Source organism: Somniosus microcephalus, unplaced genomic scaffold (genome assembly GCF_052327205.1).
Source record: "Somniosus microcephalus isolate GS21.2 unplaced genomic scaffold, FLI_Smic_1.0 unresolved_chr7, whole genome shotgun sequence".
NCBI classification, from domain to species: Eukaryota; Metazoa; Chordata; class Chondrichthyes; order Squaliformes; family Somniosidae; genus Somniosus; species Somniosus microcephalus.
In genome coordinates, this window is record NW_028225185.1 from 19,888,421 (window position 1) to 19,906,692 (window position 18,272).

Below are 18,272 nucleotides of genomic sequence, written 5' to 3' on the forward strand. Positions count from 1 at the left end.
GATTTTAGTAATCACTGTACAATTGCTTAAATGGGGGAAGACAGACAGCAAAACGAGGGATAAATGGCTACAATGTTAATTAAACAATCTTAGCAATTTCCCTTAAATTACCACCCCCCTTTAACTCCTTACTAGATTGCCTTGCTGAGGAATCAGAAACCTGCTCACCTGTGGTCCAAGGAAAATAAGAGAGAGAGAGATAGCTTCTCAGGAGCTATCTTTATATCCTGCGAGCTCCTGCTGTTTGGCGCTGAAAGGGTCTGTGTGCAAATTCGCGCCGAAAAGTTCGAATACACAAGAGAAAGGCCATGATTGGCTGACTCAAATGGGCTTGGAGTGGTTTGAATGTGTCTTCGTTCTGGGGCCGAAATGTTCCCGCCCACATCCGGAGTTTCTGGGCTAACAAAAGGGAGTAATGGGTGATTCAAAAAACCATTCATTCTAAACTGTTCCCTATCAAAGTCCTTTCCGTAGTTTCGGTCTGTCTCATTGTGTGTAAGGGGCTTTGAATGGGTTGGATTACTAGGTAAACAGAAGCCCTTTGTCCTGCAGTCAGTCTCAAGTGGTTTAATCCCTTATGTCAACATCCTGCAGTTTCTTGTAAACAAACAGTGCCTCTGTCAGCAGGGAAGAGAAACTCCCGTTTTTGATTGACAGAATCTGGCTGCCACTGCTTGACCCTCCCACTTTTCACAGACATCTACGAGCTGCTTTCCAAGCCCCATTGTCTCTGCCATGCTTTTCTGACGGCCATTTTTTAAACCCCTTTGCAATTACCAAGCTCCAGGAAACAATTTTATTAATAAAATGTACTGTCTTAAAGTGTGCGAATTTTTCCACGAAGTTCCTCAATTCTGGTGTTGTCCACGCGCCGCAATGCAGCCTTTTGCGGTTCTGGGCGCGTTTTAAAACATTGTCCAACCCAGAGGCAATTTAAAGTCACGCACAGTCTCCGTCCATGATGTAGATTAATACCTCCAGTATCTTCGGGGCTGAGGGGATTTTTTGCGAACCCCTACACCTCCCGCTCACCAAGATATCCGAATCCCCGCCTCTCCCCGGAGCACCCACATTCACCACACACCCTGCTCCCACCTCCTCTCCCCCCCCCGCAGCCACCAGACTCCCCAGGGGGAGCCGAACCGCACTAAGGCTCGAGTCTGTACTCAACCCTCGCTGCCCGCTGCTGTCTTTGTTCCCCTCCACAGCACTCGGTGTGTTTTCCGCCATCTCAATCCCGTCCTCCACTCCGCCATCCTCTGCCTCTTCCTGTGCTCCTTTCTCCTTCATTTTACCGGCTGTGTCCTCCGACTGCACCGCTCCTCCGGCTGTTCCACTCTCATCTCCTTCTCCTTCTCCCATCTCCTCATCACTCATATCGCTCCCTTCTGCCACACACTCACAGCGGGTGGGGCCTTTGTGACACACCCCACAGCTCTCCGCCTTGTAGCTCCGAGCGATATGTCCCGACTCACCGCAATTGTAACAATACAAATCTGGACAGTTGCTTACGAGATGGTCATGTCCCAGACAATAGTAGCACACCTTTACTTGGTTATCGTGCAGCACACAAAAGTACTGCACTCCTTCCAGTGTCTTGAACTTCATACTGTACGGCAAAGACCTCACCCCCTCTGGGAACCGCACCTTTACATACCGGGTTCCATCTGCTACCCGTGTTCCCGGATAGTACCTCCTCTTTATTTCAGAACAGATTTTAATGTCCCACGACTCCAACTTTTTGTTCAGCACGTCGTCCTCAATGTACACTGGCAAGTTCAAAAATGAAACCACCACCTCCTCTGAATATAGCAGAGTCACCTCCAAGAATTTCTCACCAACTTTCAGACTGAGTAGCAGTTTTCCACCTCCTCACGGCCACTGACCGTCACCTCAAATCCCACATTCGGCTTTGGTCGGCAGGCAAAGCAGCTGCCCTCGCCACAGTCCTCATGAACCGCCTGGATTATATCCCAGGCTCGAATCTTCTTATCCTCACATTGCACCACCACTGTATTTTCTTTACCAAACCTCCTGAGGTCCCGGCCCAAATCTTTGGGCCTTTTTCCCCCTTCCCACCAGTTTCTTCCCAAATTAAATTCCTCTCGGGAATATTGTCCTCTGAGGGGCCCGGCACTCCGGACCCCTCAGCAGCCATCTGGCTGTTTTTTATCGGCCAAAAAGGCCCTAAAACCTGAAAACAACACCCCAAAACCCACCACCAACTTTTTACAAAACTCCCTCCAACACCCAGCTGCAATTAGGCAACTAGTAACACCTGGCTCACTCCTAGCCCCTCCCACCTAGAGAGTGCTACCCACTGAGCCACGGGCTGACACCCATCCTTGAGCCACAGTTAACTCTTAGAAGAGATGGCTTTCACGCGTCGCTTTACACTCTCTTCTCCAGAAGGCGTTGAGTACAGGTTCATGAGTAACGGGAGTGTCCAGTACATCAACAGTTACACTTAACTCCTTTAATATTGACACTTCACAGAAGCGTATTCAAAACAAATGGATGGCAAAGCGAAGGTTGATATTAGGAGCGGTGACCAAAAGCTGGGTTTTGAGGTTTTAAGGAGGGTCTGAAAAGGAGAGGCAGAGAAGTCGAGAGGGAGAGGATTCCAAACAGCATGGGACCTAGATGGCTGAAGGCACAGTAGTCAATGGTGGGGCGAAGGAAGGAGATGCACGAGAGGCCAGAATTGGAGAAGCGTAAAATTGGGGGGAGGGCCTAGAGGGATTTAAACACGAAGATCATTTTCAATCAGAGGCTTTGGCGGAATAGGAGCCAATGTACCTCAGCGAGCACTGGCATGATGGGTGAATGGGTGCGAGTTAGGATCCAGGCAGCAGAGTTTCGGATGATCTGAAGCCTATGGAGCATGCGGCATGAGAAACAACAACAGGAAACGCTGGAAAAACTCAGCAGGCCAGGGCAGCATCCGTGGAGAGAGAAACGGAGTCAACGTTTCAGGTCGAAGACCCGTCGTCAGAACTGGGGGAAAAAAGCAGGAAAAGGGAATAGATTTTAAAACAAGCGGGGACTGGGAAAAGGGGAAGGGGATGAAAGAACAAAAGGGAAGGTCAGAGATAGGATAGAAAGCAGGAGAGGTTAAGAGACATCGAGAGATATTCACGAAACAAAGGATCGCTCTAGATGAAAGTGTGAATGGCCCTGGCAGAATGAAGGACAGCTGTCCTGTGGGAGGGAAGAGAACAGCCCAGACGAAAGTGTGGATTAAAAAAAGAAAGAGAAAATATATATATGTACAGGAAACTCTCGTTTAAATGGCACCTAAATATCCGAAATTCTCTATTAACCGGCAAAATTCATACTCCAAAAACAACACCTCAATAACCGATAATGCTGCCGAGTCCAAGTCCCCCGCAGTGGCCGAGTTAGTCAGTGGGGGTAGTTCTCCAAACTGCCACTACTCGGCTTCTTGGCGCTGTCGGAAGTCATTAAAGAGTTATGGATTACCCTCAATTGGCAGTACTGTACTTAATCAAGCGTCTTCCACCATCCATTTAACACAACATTCTGTAGGTGAGTACCCAATTACTGTATACTGCACATTTCTTGATTTTGAAAAAAATTTTCTTTCTTAAAAATAGCCTCGGTAGATAACCCTCTCCGTCATCCGGAATTTTTAAGCAACCAGCAACACGCCGGTCCCATATACCAAAGAGTTTCCTGTATATATATGTGATAGGGGCCGAGGTTATGATCTGAAATTGTTGAACTCTATGTTGAGTCCAGAGGGCTGTCGAGTGCAGCCCTCTCCCTGTCTACTTCTCTGCCTCTCTGGCATGAGAAGCTGGCCAGGAAAGCTTTGGACCAGTCGGAGGTAACAAAGGCACAGATGTAGGTTTTAACAGATGAAGCCGAGGCGGGGCGGAGACAGGTGATTAAGTTGCTCGGCGGCCCTCCAGCCACGTCGCTCCCCCGGCCATCCAGCCACGTCGCTCGGGTGCGAGATGAGGCAGTAATACCAGAGGGAGTCCCAATGTTGGCTTCTTCTGCGCAGTGTCCTTCTTCGACCCAATGCCAGCAAACCGCGCCTCGTCGCTTTCGGTGCCTTGCAGGGCGCACGGACCGCGGATTGGCAAATCGCAAATGACGGCGCAGCGTTAACCGCCCATGCGACACTCCCACGCTCACTTCAGAGAAATGGGAAAAGAAGTACACAAATCAGAGATTGGACGGAGTAAAACGAATGAGGTTTATTTATAATGTTAGGCGGGGGTTATGGAATACAATGGATCAGACCAACACCAAGGTAGAAAAACAACAAGGATCAATGAGATACAGTTGGTCAGGGCTTCCTGTAGTCCTCCTCCAGCGGTTAAAAAATCTCTAGGGGACACGGAGAAAGTTCTCAGTGACGGACCAGACTTCTTCTGCCTCTTGGTGAGATGTTCAGCTTCACGTCGGGAGTTTCTTGTAACCCACTCGAGAGCCCTTTCTGAACTGCTCTGAAGCCTCAAGTGAGAACCTAACAGCCCATCCTACTTTACTTTACACTTAACGTCAAGAAGCGTCATCACTTGCACACACTCCAGCGTTTCAACTTGTACCTAACGCTACACAGCGATGCCACCCATACCCACAAACTCCACCAGCAACAGACGCCAAAGTCTTCAAGACGCAATCACTACCCCCCCTGCGCTCTGTCCCTGCCACTCTAAATGCTCATTTTTGAATTACCATTTTTCCTTTGAATTATTTTGTTCTCGGGATGAGGGCGTTGCTGGAGAGGCTGCAGTTATTGTTCACCCTGAGTTGTCCTGAGCAGGTGTAACCGAGAAGAGTTTTGATCGAGTGGATGGGGAGAAACTGATTCCAGTGGCAGGAGGGTCGGTAACCAGAGGACACAGATTTAAGGCAATTAGCAAAAGAACCAGAGGGGGAGATGAGGAGAACGTTCTTTACGCAGCGAGTTGTTGTGATCTGGAATGCGCTGCCTGAAAGGGCGGTGGAAGCAGATTCAATAGTAACTTTCAAAAGGGGAATTGGATAAATACTTGAAAAGGAAAAATTTGCAGGGCTGTGGGGAAAGAGCAGGGGGGAGTGGGACTAATTGGAGAGCTCGTTCAAAGAGCTGGCACAGGCACGATGGGCTGAATGGCCGCCTTCTTTGCTGTATCTTTCTAGAATTATATAACAGGGCATGGTGAAAGAGTAGGGTGTTGGGAATACCATGGGGCAACGTTCCCTCTAAGCTGCGTGGCCGCGCTGTCTGCGGGACCAGGTTTTTCAATGTAAAATTTCGCACATGCGCAAAACTTTGAATGGGCCGCGCAGCCTGTTAAAGGGACCATGCGGCCAAATTTAAAACACTGCCTCGGGATACTATTTAAAACCTCTGCTAGTGGGTCAAGGCACATGAAGGAGGTCGGGGTGGTGGGGGGGAATCCTGAGGAGGGGGAGGGAGACTCCAGTACTGGGTCCTGTGCGGGAGGAAGGGCTACCTGCGGTGCGGTGGGCGGTCGGACAGCAGGATTGATCCTGAGGAGTTGCGATTGCGGGGTGCAGCAGCGTTTTAAGATGGAGTCGGGTCTGTGGGGGTTGGGAATGTGTGAAATGGGGGGGGGGGGGGTCGGGATTTTGGGCAGCTCTTTTAGCATCGTGGCAAGGCCTGCTCCTCCCTGCACGGATCCAAGAGTGCAGCCACGTCCCGCCCGGACGGTGAGGTGGCGTGGGTTGGGGTGAGGGAACAGGTACTGTCGGCCATTCAGCCCCTCAAACCCATTCAATCAGATCATGGCAGAGGACATGACAATTCTGTCCAACTCGGAAACAGCATAGTAAAGAACAAGACGTAGGAGCAGGAGTCGGCCATTCGGCCCCTCGAGCCTGCTCCGCCATTCAATAAGATCACGGCTGATCTGATCTTGGCCTCAACTCACTTCCCTGCCCGCTCCCCATAACCCTCGACTCCCTTACCTTTCAAAAATCTGTCTATCTCCACCTTAAATATATTCAATGACCCAGCCTCCACAGCTCTCTGGGGAAGAGAATTCCAAAGATTCACGACCCTCAGAGAAGAAATTCCTTCTCATTTCCGTTTTAAATGGGTGCCCCCTTATTCTGAAACTATGCCCCCTAGTTCTAGATTCCCCCACGAGGGGGAAACATCCTCTCAGCATCTACCCATCAGAATCTTATACGTTTCAAGAAGATCCCCTCTCATTCTTCTAAACTCCAATGAGTATAGGCCCAACCTGCTCAACCTTTCAATCAGGAGTTTCAAACTTCTGCATTCTCTTCCTGGCTTCTAACCCAAGACAGGTTTGCAGCATTTCACGGTATTCTTTGGGGATGCCGGGCAAGGGTGGTGGGGGGGTTAAAAGAGGTATTACCCTAAATAGGTTAGAGAGGGCCAAGGGTCACAAATTTAAGTTGTACGAGGCCAGATCTAGGTTAGATGTCAGGAGGTGGTTCTTCTCCCAGAGAACGGTGGACCTCTGGAACAGGCGGCCGTCTTGTGCGGTGGATGCTGATTCGCGGAATTCCTTCAAACAAGAGTGGGATGGGGCGGATATCAGCTCGTACAGAAGGTAGATACTGCAGGGATTTCAGCGCCAGAGTGAGCTCCTGGACTCGTTTCCATCGCCTAGATGGGTCGGAGAGGAATTTCCCAGATTTTTTTACCTGGTTTTTATCTGCTTTTTTGTTCTCCCAAGAGATCACATAGTTTCGGGTGGGGTGGAGAGTGTGTATATTGTGATACACAAGGTATTGCGATTGTGTGGGACAGGCTCGATGGGCCAGAGGGTCTATACGAACATAAGAAATAGGAGCAGGAATAGGCCACTCGGCCCCTCGAGCCTGCTCCGCCATTCAATAAGATCGTGGCTGATCTTGGGCTCAAAACCACGTCCCTGCCCGCTCCCCATAACCCTTCACTCCCTTATCTTGCAAAAATCTGTCTATCTCCACCTTAATGACCCAGCCTCCGCGGCTCTCCGGGGCAGAGAATTCCACAGATTTACGACCCTCTGAGAGAAGAAATTCCCCCTCATCTCAGTTCTAAAAGGGCGACCCTTTATTCTGAAACTGTGCCCCCGAGTTCTAGATTTCCCCACGAGGGGAAACATCCTCTCTGCATCTACCTTGTCGAGCCCCCTCAGTATCGTATATGTTTCAATAAGATCACCTCTCATTCTTCTAAATTCCAATGAGTATACGCCCAACCTGCTCAACCTTTCTTCATAAGTCAACCCCCTCATCTCTGGAATTAACCGAGTGAATCGTCTCTGAACTGCCTGTCTTTACCTGTCTGTCATTGTTCGTATGTACCCCTGAACGGCCTGGCTCTAATTTTAAAGTTATGCCCATTGTTCTGGACTCCCCCAGCAGAGGAAATAGTTTCACTCTCTCTACCCTATCAACTCCTTTAATCACCTTGATTAGATCACCCCTTAATTATCTATACTGGAGAATACAAGCCTAGTCTATGCAATCAGTCCTCATAATTTAGGGGACATGAGCTGAGCCGGTGTGGGCAGCAGGCTTTAGAGGTCTCGCGTGGCAGCCTTTGCTTGGAGGAAGTGTTCAGCGTACAAGTGAGGTGCAAGAGATGCTCTCAATGTCAACGTACAGCCACGCCCGACACTCGGAACTGAACCGTGACTCAGTGGGTAGCACTCTCTCTCGCCTCTGGGTCAGAAGGTCATGGGTTCAAGCCCCACTTCAGAGACTTGAGCCCATAATCCAGGCTGACACTCCCAGTGGCGTACTGAGGGAGCGCTGCACTGTCGGAGGTGCCGTCTTTCGGATGAGTCTGCCCTCTCAGGTGTACGTAAAAGATCCCTCGGCCACTATTAGAAGAAGAGCAGGGGGGAGTTCTCCCCGGCGTCCTGGGGCCAATATTTATCCCGTAACCAACATCTGGTCATTATCACGCTGCTGTTTGTGGGAGCTTGCTGTGCGCAAATTGGCTGCCACATTTCCCACATTACAACAGTGACTTCAAAAAAGTACTTAATTGGCTGTAAAGCGTTTTGGGACATCCTTAGGTTGTGAAAGGTGCGATAGAAATGCAAGTCTCTCATTCCTTCACCTCATGGTTTCCTCACAGCGGTTCCTTTACAGAATTCAACTGCTTTGCTCAGGATCCTGTGGGTGCTCTTCATGTGCCCTGCCGATTGCTCCAGCGCTCCCCCAGGACCGCTTCTTGACCCCAATAGATGCTCCCTTGGTTACCAGGTCGGCTGTTTGATGAGGACCGCTCGGTTGAAGGCGACGACCGTGACTCGGCTCCCCGTCGCTCCCTCGACTCTGAAGATTGGGTTTTGTTGGGGTCTTCGTGAGCTGATTACTCAAGACGATCTCTTCAGTCTGACCTCGCACCCTGAAGGAGCCATCTTCAATGGTGCCGATTTGTAGCTCTACTTCTTTTAAACTAGACACCACAGAAGGAGGCCATTCGGGCCACCATGCCCGCGCTGTCTCTTTGAAAGAGCTGTCCAATTAGTCCCACTCCCCTGATCTATCATTGTTGTATCCCAACTTGGCCTAGTGATTGAGCCTTGGATGACACCAGCTACCTCAGCACGGGACGGGGGTCCAAACCTGCCCCAGTCTCTGTAGCTCAGAATGGAGACTTCATCTCTGAAACATTGGGAGACAGCCATATCTTCAATCTTCACTGAGCGTCCCAAACGATTGCCTTTACGGTGGATGCCCATGTTAAGCAGGGACTAATACACCACACGTCTGTGGCGTTCCACTTTTGAAGTTTTCCCTCCTTGCCCGCCCCTTGGAACGGGCCGATTCCCCTATTCCACCTCCCCAGCAAGCATTCCATACACCGTCCCCCGGCCGAGGGTGTGAGCTGGTCCCACTGTCATTTGGTGACGAGGTATTTGGAGGGCCCACCTGTGGAGGGGAGGTGAGTTCTGCTCTTCTCTTGTGCTGGCCTCACCCTGAATGAGACCGGGGACCAGCGGGTCTCACCATTTCAGTCCACCTCGTCAATGCAAGCCACAGTCAGTCAGTGAGTCAGTCAGTATTTCTGGGGGTGGGGTAAAGGATCACCCTAATTTTTTCTACTGCAGGCAATGACAGCTCCCCCGCCCTCAACGCTTCAGCCGCAAACCTAGACTCTTCACCCACAAGGACCATCACAGCCGAAACCAATCCTATCCTCAACCTCCTAATGCTGTGACTCAACAGTCCGGGTCTATAGGGCCCAGGTACAGCGCCGTGTGGAGCACCTACCCAGAGAACCACAAGGGGCAGCACTCCGGGATGTCCACGGCCGCGATCTTGAGGTCTGGGCGCTGAGGCCTCAACGTTCAGCCCCTTGTGTCTGCAGGTTTCACTCCCACCCCCAACTGTGACATGATGAATCTTAGGATTACATACATAGGATATACAGCACAGAAACAGGCCATTCGGCCCAACCAGCCCATGCCGGTGTTTATGCTCCACTCGAGCCTTCTCCCGTCTTTCCTCATCTAAATCTATCAGCATAACCCTCTATTCCTTTCCCCCTAGTATGTTTATCTAGCCTCCCTTTAAATGGCATCTATACTATTCGCCTCATCTATATAAATGATTTGGAGGAAAGGACCGAGTGCAACATATCCAAGTTTGCCGACGATACAAAGATGGGAGGGAAAGCAGTGAGTGAGGAGGACATAAAAAACCTGCAAAAGGACATAGACAGGCTAAGTGAGTGGGCAGAGACTTGGCAGATGGAATATAATACTGGAAAGTGTGAGGTTATGCACTTCGCAGAAAAAATCAAAGAGCAAGTTATTATCTAAATGGAGAGAAACTGCAAAGTGCTACAGTACAAAGGGATCTGGGGGTCCTGGTGCATGAAACACAAAAAGTTAGTATGCAGGTGCAGCAGGTGATCAGGAAGGCCAATGGAATCTTGGCTTTTATTGCAAGGGGGATGGAGTATAAAAACAGGGAAGTCTTGCTTCAGTTATACAGGGTATTGGTGAGGCCACACCTGGAATACTGCATGCAGTTTTGGTTTCCATATTTAAGAAAAGATATACTTGCTCTCAAGGCGGTTCAGAGAAGGTTCACTCGGTTGATTCCGGAGATGAGGGGGTTGACGTATGAGGAAAGGTTGAGTAGGTTGGGCCTCTACTCATTGGAGTTCAGAAGAATGAGAGGCGATCTTATCGAAACATATAAGATTGTGAGGGGGCTTGATCGGGTGAGGATGTTTCCACTGATGGGTGAGACTAGAACTAGGGGGCATAATCTTAGAATAAGGGGCTGCCCTTTCAAAACTGAGATGAGGAGAAACTTCTTCACTCAGAGGGTAGTAAATCTATGGAATTTGCTACCCGAGAGAGCTGTGGAAGCTGCGACATTAAATAAATTTAAAACGTAGACAGTTTCCTAGCAGATAAGGGAATTAGGGGTTATGGGGAGAGGGCAGGGAAGTGGACTTGAGTCTAGGCTCGGATCAGCCATGATCCTATTGAATGGCGGAGCAGGCCCGAGGGGCCGTATGGCCTACTCCTGCTCCTACTTCTTAACCACTCCCTGTGGCAGCGAGTTCCACATTCTCACCACTCTCTGGGTAAAGAAGTTTCTTCTGAATTCCCGACTGGATTTCTTGGTGATTATTTGTAACATTCAGGGCCCGAAGGTCCATTGTCGAATGTATATTTCGAGTATTAACATGGCTCGTCCACGGGGAAAGGGCCATCCAAACTACACCACAACCAGTGATATACAGGTCATACAGTTGACTCTTGCTGACATTAATATTTAAAAACAAAAAGTTAAAACAGTAATCGGATCCATTGAACACGCCAGGGAAACCTTCTCCTTCTACTGGATCCGTCCTGTTTTATCGCATAGCCACCATATACATATTATGCCAATCGAAGTCCTGTGAATTTTCTGGAATGCAGATCCTATATCAAATCACGTCATTGGAAAATCTGTAGAATTTCGAGGGTTAATAGTACCGTAAGCCTACAGATATCCTTAGCAAATGTTATATATTTCTCTATCTGTAGAAATTCCATCAATGAGTTATTCTTGTTAAACCATTTACCTCTAGCGCCTATGACAAAACCGAAGAAGCTAACAGATGTTCTTTTTGTTAAGCCAAGAACTTCTTCTTGTAGATGACTATATTTATCGCACTTTTCACTCCAGGCTTTTTCTAACGACATGCTGTTATCCTCCCATCTAACGGTAACATCTACCACACCAACTACCGATCCTTTCTTCAAGATCAGATCAGGCTTCCATATTTTCCCCTCATTGTCAATTAACCTGGGCTCCACGAATGTTATCCAGGCGTATTTCGACACATGATCTTTCAACCTCTCCACTATCTTATTGTGTCTTTTTATTCTTATATTCTTCACTGCATAACATCGGCCTGAAATATGCGCCAAAGTCTCGTTAGCGTTATTACATCTCCTGCAAGTTTTTATTGCATTGGGTCTACCATATGAGAGTATATCTTGTTGGGTACAGATTACACCTGAGCAGAATTCCTTCTATGAAGCATGACTGTTTCATATTATGAAATGGGTTAATCCAACCATTGGATATTCTGTCATTCCTAAAGTATGTTATTCCATTTCCCTGGACTGGGAGATCCGCCCACCTCTCGAATTCCCGCAACCTCCATTTTTCATATCTATTCCTAGATTTTGTTCTTTTAGTTTGGAGTTGCACAGGTGCCCCCCTCAGCTCAATCGCTGACTCTGGTACGGTGGGAGAGTCACTGCCTACAGTGGCTGAGTTTGCTCCCTTTTTTACGAATTCCTCGATTTCCTTGAGCACTTTGATCTCCCTTAACCTCGATATGGAATCGGTGCTGCTCTCGCCACAGAACTCGAAGGAGGCCCTGATTACTAAGTCATTAGAATTCTCCATCGATTCGAGTTTCCTAATGATGGCGGATGGTATTAGGACTTCTAACTTAGGCAGGCATAAACCACCGTCCCTCCTAGCTGAGTATAGGACACCATCAGTTATGTCTGCAGGTAAATGTAGGCTATCCTTAACTCCCCTTTTGATTGTTTGATCAAGCTGAGTCAGGGTGTTCTGGGACGCCTCTGAAAAGGTGAGATGATAATATAATCTCGGAATAATGAACGTCTTAAGTATCTCAAACTTTTGGGTGGGCTTAAGTTTGGCCTGCCCAAGACTCGTTATCCACCCCTCCAGTTTGTCAGCCCATCCATCCTATGCAATACCGGACCACGGATCTATTTGTGCACCCAGGTAGCTTTCCGTTTCTCCAGGTGGGATATATCTTATTGGAAAACCATTCAACCACCAGTTATCAATGTGGTTGTAAATAAAGGTCTTAGCTTTATTTATAAAATGGAATCCTGCTGTCTTCCTCATGTTAATTGTTAATCCAGTGTTTTCACAGAAGGCCTGAATAATTTTGATGTTCTTTGCCATTCCGCTATATGAATCACTGAGGACAGCTATATCGTCCGCAAATGCAATGATGAGCATGATACTTATCTTCCTATTGTATTTCATATTCACCCCCATCTTAGCTTGTTCGAGCGCGCAAAGGAGAGGGTCCATTGTTATATTAAATAGCATTGGCGAGAGTGGATCTCCCTGGTTGACTCCTCTGTGAATTTGTATTGAATCGGTACTGAATCTGTCCCCCTCGACTACAGTTGAAGTATTAGTGTATAAATCCTGAATCAGTTGAATGAATGTTTTGGGCATACCCATCCTTCCAAGAGATTTGGAGATCATTTTATGTCCAACTGTATCAAAGGCTTTAGCCAAATCAATAAAGACAACCGCTAGCTCTTTTCTATTTGTTTTCGATCCCTCGATGATATTTTTCAGGATCGCAATGTTCTCATTGCAACCTGATGTAGCTGTAATGAATCCTTTTTGGCGAGGATTCAACTCTACCACCTCTCCTAATCTTCTCGCCATTATTTTATTAAATAGTCTGAGCAATATTGGCCCGATGGTAATTGGCCGCCAATTGTCTATATTGGTTAATGACTCAGCCTTGTCCGTTTTAGGTATAAGAACCGTTCTGCTTTTCTTTAGAATTACTGGGATGGATGCTGTATTAATCCAAAGTGTAAAGAGGCGTGGGAGTGTTGTTTCATCCTCAACTATGAGTTCTGAAATCTGATCTTTAGTCATCCCGTCCGGCCCGGCTGCTGTATTTTCCTCTATTCCTGCCATGGCCTGCTCTATCTCCTCTTTACAAATGGCTGCCATTAATTCTCCTTAGTTTTTTTCTGCCTGTATAAACCGGAAATGTATTGATATTGGCCTTATTGTTAGCAACGGAAAGTTTTTCTATGAAGTTCTTTCCTAACTGATCTGTATCCAACGGGCAGTTTGACATATTAGGTGTGCCCATTATCTGTCTACCCAATCTTTTCTTGTCCTTTTGGTACAATATCTGCATTCTTTTGTATTCTGCCTTTTTAATCGCCCTTCTTTTTGTGGCTCCAGAGTTTTGAGCAGTTCCTTTCATCCTCCTCTCCCTACCTCCTTTGGGCACCTGAACGCGTCTGGACTTCCGGGGTTTTACTTTTTTGAGCACTAACTCAGTAATGCTCTCAACCAGCCCTAAACTCTGGGCCTTGTACTCCCTGCCTTTCATAGTACGCAGTAGGTCTTCCGCTCTGCAGAGTTGCGCCTCGAGCTCTCTGTGACTCGGAATACTGCCAGCATCATGCCGTATTCTCTTGTCCCTACCTTGTTGTACTGGGTCATCTACCCTCTCAGTGGAATCAGATTTATGTTCCTGCTCTGCCACACCGGTATCTGCTGCTTCCATTCTAGCCTCTTCTTTCTGAATGATTCTTCTCTTATCTGAGATTTGTTTGTTTGTCTTAGTTGTTAAAATGTCACTAATTCTTATATTAATATCTTTACAGCCCTGGAACTAATTTTCAAGCTCTAACAGGCGCTGTACTTCCTCGACAGACCAAACATAATCCCGTCTTCCGCTTCTCTGCTTAGACATGAGCAGCTTTATCCTTGCCTCATTCCTGAGTGTTGGATGCTGATGTCTTTCTTGTTGGCTGAGGCCACTTCGCGTCGTAAACCTGGCCTCACAAGCCACACACAAAAATAGGTCTTCTGACACTAACACTTTCTTTCCTTTACATTTTGCGTAATGGCAGGCAATAGATCTGTATTTTCCCGTTTTATCACATTTGGAAAATTTGGTGGTAAATGACTTGAGTTGATGTTTATTCAACAGATGTTTCCTAAATGAGCTGACCGTTTGATATACTTCGTTGCACTCAATGCAGAACAGACCATCTACGGGGTAGTTAATCGTTATTGGGGCCTTGCTGTTACGATCGTCTACAGGCTCTATACTAACAACTTCATAGTTTGTGTTAGTGGATGACTTCTCTGGATCTGGCTCTAGATCTTCTCCCGCTAGATCTTCTCCCTCTGGCTCTAGGTCTTCGTCACCTGCATCTATCTCCGCTCCCTGGTGCGTGCAAAAGCCTTTTCCGTAAAAAATTTGGGTCTGTATTCTCGGAAGGAGCACCCTACCTACTCTGGTGGGTTCTTCTACTTCCTCCTCTACATCCTTATCTTCGCCTAATGGACTTGATATTCCCACTGCACTGGTTATTGGAATATACTGCCAATAGGGCACGTAGAAAGATGTATAGAGTCTCTTCTCCCCATCATCAGTTTGGGTTGACGAGGATGTCATTGCAGGTCTACCAGGCAAAGACCCTGCGTAGGTGCAGTACATGCACTTTGCGCGGCATGGATCTGCCTCCAACACCACGGGGACGTTTTTTCTCCGGGTCCCGTCCCATCCGGCATATATTGATGTCCTCTAGTTCTGCTCTTCCCCGCAAGTGGAAACATTCTCTCTGTATCCACTCTGTCAAAACCTTTCATCATTTTAAAGACCTCTATTAGGTCACCCCCTCAGCCTTCTCTTTTCAAGAGAAGACGACACAGCCTGTTCATCCTTTCCCGATAGGTATAACCTCGCACTTCTGGTATCATCCCAGTAAATCTATTTTGCACCCGCTCCAGTGCCTCTATGTCCTTTTAATAATATGGCGACCAGAACTGTAGTCATCAGCTGTGTCTCTCGAAACAGAAGCCAAATTCTCATCCCTTCACTAACTTTCCCATCCCGCTCATCATTCTCATCATCAGTGCTCCCTCTGAACGTCCTTCTCCAGCTCCTTCTCAGCTTCAAATTCCCCCGTCCTACACGCTACTGTCTCCCGCCTCCTCACCGTGTTGCAATGAAGACTCATCGCGCCGCCTCCTACTCTATCTCTTTCTTTTCCAGGATCTCAGACTGAACAACTCTGCCCATTCCCTTCCTCCCACAGTCGAGGCCTTTAAAAAGCCAAGCTTGGTGTCACCGGACCACCGGGTCAAATTACCTCGTCCTCTGGCCTACTTCTCCCCCACCCCGCGTGCGTGCGCCGGTGCTTGCGGAGGTTGGAGGGGTCGATGAATCCCCTCCCGCAGTCCGGGCACGTCAAGGGCTTCTCCCCCGTGTGGACCAGCAGGTGCAGCTTCAGCCGGTAGTTTCGGTTGAAGCCCTTCCCACACTCGGAGCAGCTGAAACGCCTCGGCCCGTCCGGGGACACCCGTCCAAGCCCCGACCCCTTCGGATCGGCCAAGGTCATTCCATCCGGGAACATCTCCACCGAGGGAAGGACGGAGTCAGGTTGCTGCACCTCCTCCATTGGCATCTCCTAGAACAGAGAGAGATCACAGTCACTGCCTGTTACAGGTTACATAGAAACATAGAAGATAGGAGCAGGAGTAGGCCATTCGGCCCCTCGAGCCTGCTCCGCCATTCAATGCGATCATGGCTGATCATCCAAATTCAGTACCCTGTCCCTGCTTTCTCCCCATATCCCTTGATCCCTTTAGCCTTAAGAAATATATCCAACTCCTTCTTGAATATATTTAATGAATTGGCCTCAACTGCCTTCTGTGGTGGAGAATTCCACAGGTTCACCACTCTCTGGGTGAAGAAATTCCTCCTCATCTCTGTCCTAAATGGCTTACCTCTTATCCTTAGACTGTGACCCCTGGTTCTGGACTCCCCCGCCATCGGGAACATCCTTCCTGCATCTAGTCTGTCTAGTCCTGTTAGAATTTTATAAGTTTCAATGAGATCCCCTCTCATTCTTCTAAACTCCAGCGAGTATAAGCCCAATCGACCCAATCTCTCCTCATATGTCTTTCCTGCCATCCCAGGTATCAGCCTGGTGAATCTTCAGTGGGAGTCTCTCACCGTCAGTACAAGCCTACGATTCAGCAAGGTTAGGCTCAGGCACATGTGCTGCATTTTCACCCCCCAAGAGTTTTTACTTTGAGTGGATCACCCCCTCATTTTAAGCTATTTTCTCCTTTCTCCCTGTTTCCCCACAATCACGCATTGTGCGTTTTCCCCCCCCCCATAAAATGGCTGTGTATATCCTGCTCCTAGCTAGGAACTCCCCTTCTGTCTACTCGTCAGTGTGACCCTTACTCAGATTCCGATCTCTCACCCCAAAACTGACCCCCGACTCCGACCCCCTTACCCGAACAGGAGTGCAGGGTCCAACTGAACCAAAAAAAAATTTCAATTCGTTCCAGGGTTGTGGGCGTCGCTGGCAAGGCCAGCATTTATTGCCCATCCCTAACTGCCCTCGAGAAGGTGGTGGTGAGCCATCTTCTTGAACCGCTGCAGTCCGTGCGGTGAAGGTGCTCCCAGTGCTGTTAGGGAGGGCGATCCAGGATTTTGACCCAGCGACGACGAAGGAACGGCCGATACATGTCCAAGTCAGGATGGTGTGTGACTTGGAGGGGAGCTTGGAGGTGATGGTGCTCCCATGCACCTACTGCCCTCGTCTTTCTAGGTGGTGGAGGTCGCTGTACAGTCAGATCGGCTAACTCCACCCAGCCTGCGGGACCGGCCCTCCCTACTCTGGAGGGCACAGTACCAGACCGAACACATCAACAGAGCTGAATCAAAGCAACTAACTGTAGCATCAGAACATTATTTCCCCGCTGATTTCATCCCTCCTCATCACGCCCCAATCTGGCCCACTTCAGTAGCTTTCACACCATATTTATCTGTGGAAGGCAGGATTCACCCGCCGAACGCGACTCCCCACCGTTCTACCAGTTCTGCCTCTGCCAGTGGCAATTCTTCAGGCGCAAGCCTGGATGATGAATACCAACAGGTTATTGGGCCGGGCTGAGCCCAATCCTGACCTTGCCCGTGACCACTCAGCCCTGGGATCCCGGTCAGTGATCGCACACAAGAGGCGGTCTTTCGACCCGTACGATGTCCGCAACATTTGCCGGCTCCCTCTATTACGTGGACCCGACTGTAGTCGTCACCCCGCTGAACCTCCCTCTCTCCCATTTCCCGTCACAAGTGCCAACTCCTCCGTCCTTACGCATCATTTCCCTTTGCCGCATCGACAGAACCAAGACTCATTACGCCGTCTTCTTTTTAGTTCATTCTCAGGACTTGGGCGCCGCGGGCAAGGCTGGCATTCATTGCAGATCCCCTAGTTGCCCAGAGGTGGCGATAGCAGTCTTGAGACAACCGAGTGGCTCGCTAGGCCGCCTTTTTAAAGAGTCAACCACATTGGCTGTGGGACTGGAGTCACATATAGGCCCAGTCCGGGTGAGGACGGCAGGTATTCTTCCCTAAAAAGGACATCAGTGAACCAGTTGGGTTTTTACGGCAATCCGAGATGGTTACGGGCTTTTTAAAAAGCGAATTCAAATTTTGAGCTCTTGTCTTCCAGATTATTAGTCCAGGAACATAACCGCTACACTACAGTGCCGTACTCGTACTCGTTCGGGATCTGAGACTGAACAACTCCGCCCATTCCCTTCCTCCCACAGGCGAGGCCTTTAAGAAGCCAAGCTTGGCGTCACCGGACCACCGGGTCAATTACCTCGTCCTCTGGTCTACTTCTCCCTCCCGCGTGCGTGCGCCGGTGCTTGCGGAGATTGGAGGGGTCGATGAATCCCCTCCCGCAGTCCGGACACGTCAAGGGCTTCTCCCCCGTGTGGACCAGCAGGTGCAGCTTCAGCCGGTAGTTTTGGTTGAAGCCCTTCCCACACTCGGAGCAGCTGAAACGCCTCGGCCCGGCCGGGGAAACCCGTCCAATCTCCGACCTCTTCGGATCGGCCAAGGTCATTCCATCCGGGAGCATCTCCACTGAGAGAAGGACGGAGTCCGGTTGCTGCACCTCCGCCATTGAGGTCATTGGCATCCCCTAGAACAGAGAGAGATCGCAGTCACTATCTGTTACAGTGGG

The 18,272-nt window shown here is 49.0% G+C and overlaps 1 protein-coding gene across 1 annotated transcript in view; it reads right to left on the reverse strand.

The window, feature by feature from the left end:
• Window positions 1-4,206: 4,206 nt before the first annotated feature.
• LOC147086614 (uncharacterized) overlaps window positions 4,207-18,272 on the reverse strand; it is a 100,961-nt gene continuing 86,895 nt past the window's right edge. The window contains exons 7-9 of the mRNA XM_085978283.1: window positions 17,907-18,230; window positions 15,378-15,695; window positions 4,207-10,925 (exon numbers count right to left, since the gene is read on the reverse strand). Of these exons, the coding sequence (XP_085834409.1) occupies window positions 10,914-10,925; window positions 15,378-15,695; window positions 17,907-18,230 (654 nt within the window). The 3' untranslated portion in view covers window positions 4,207-10,913. The remainder of the gene's footprint in view (window positions 10,926-15,377; window positions 15,696-17,906; window positions 18,231-18,272) is intronic.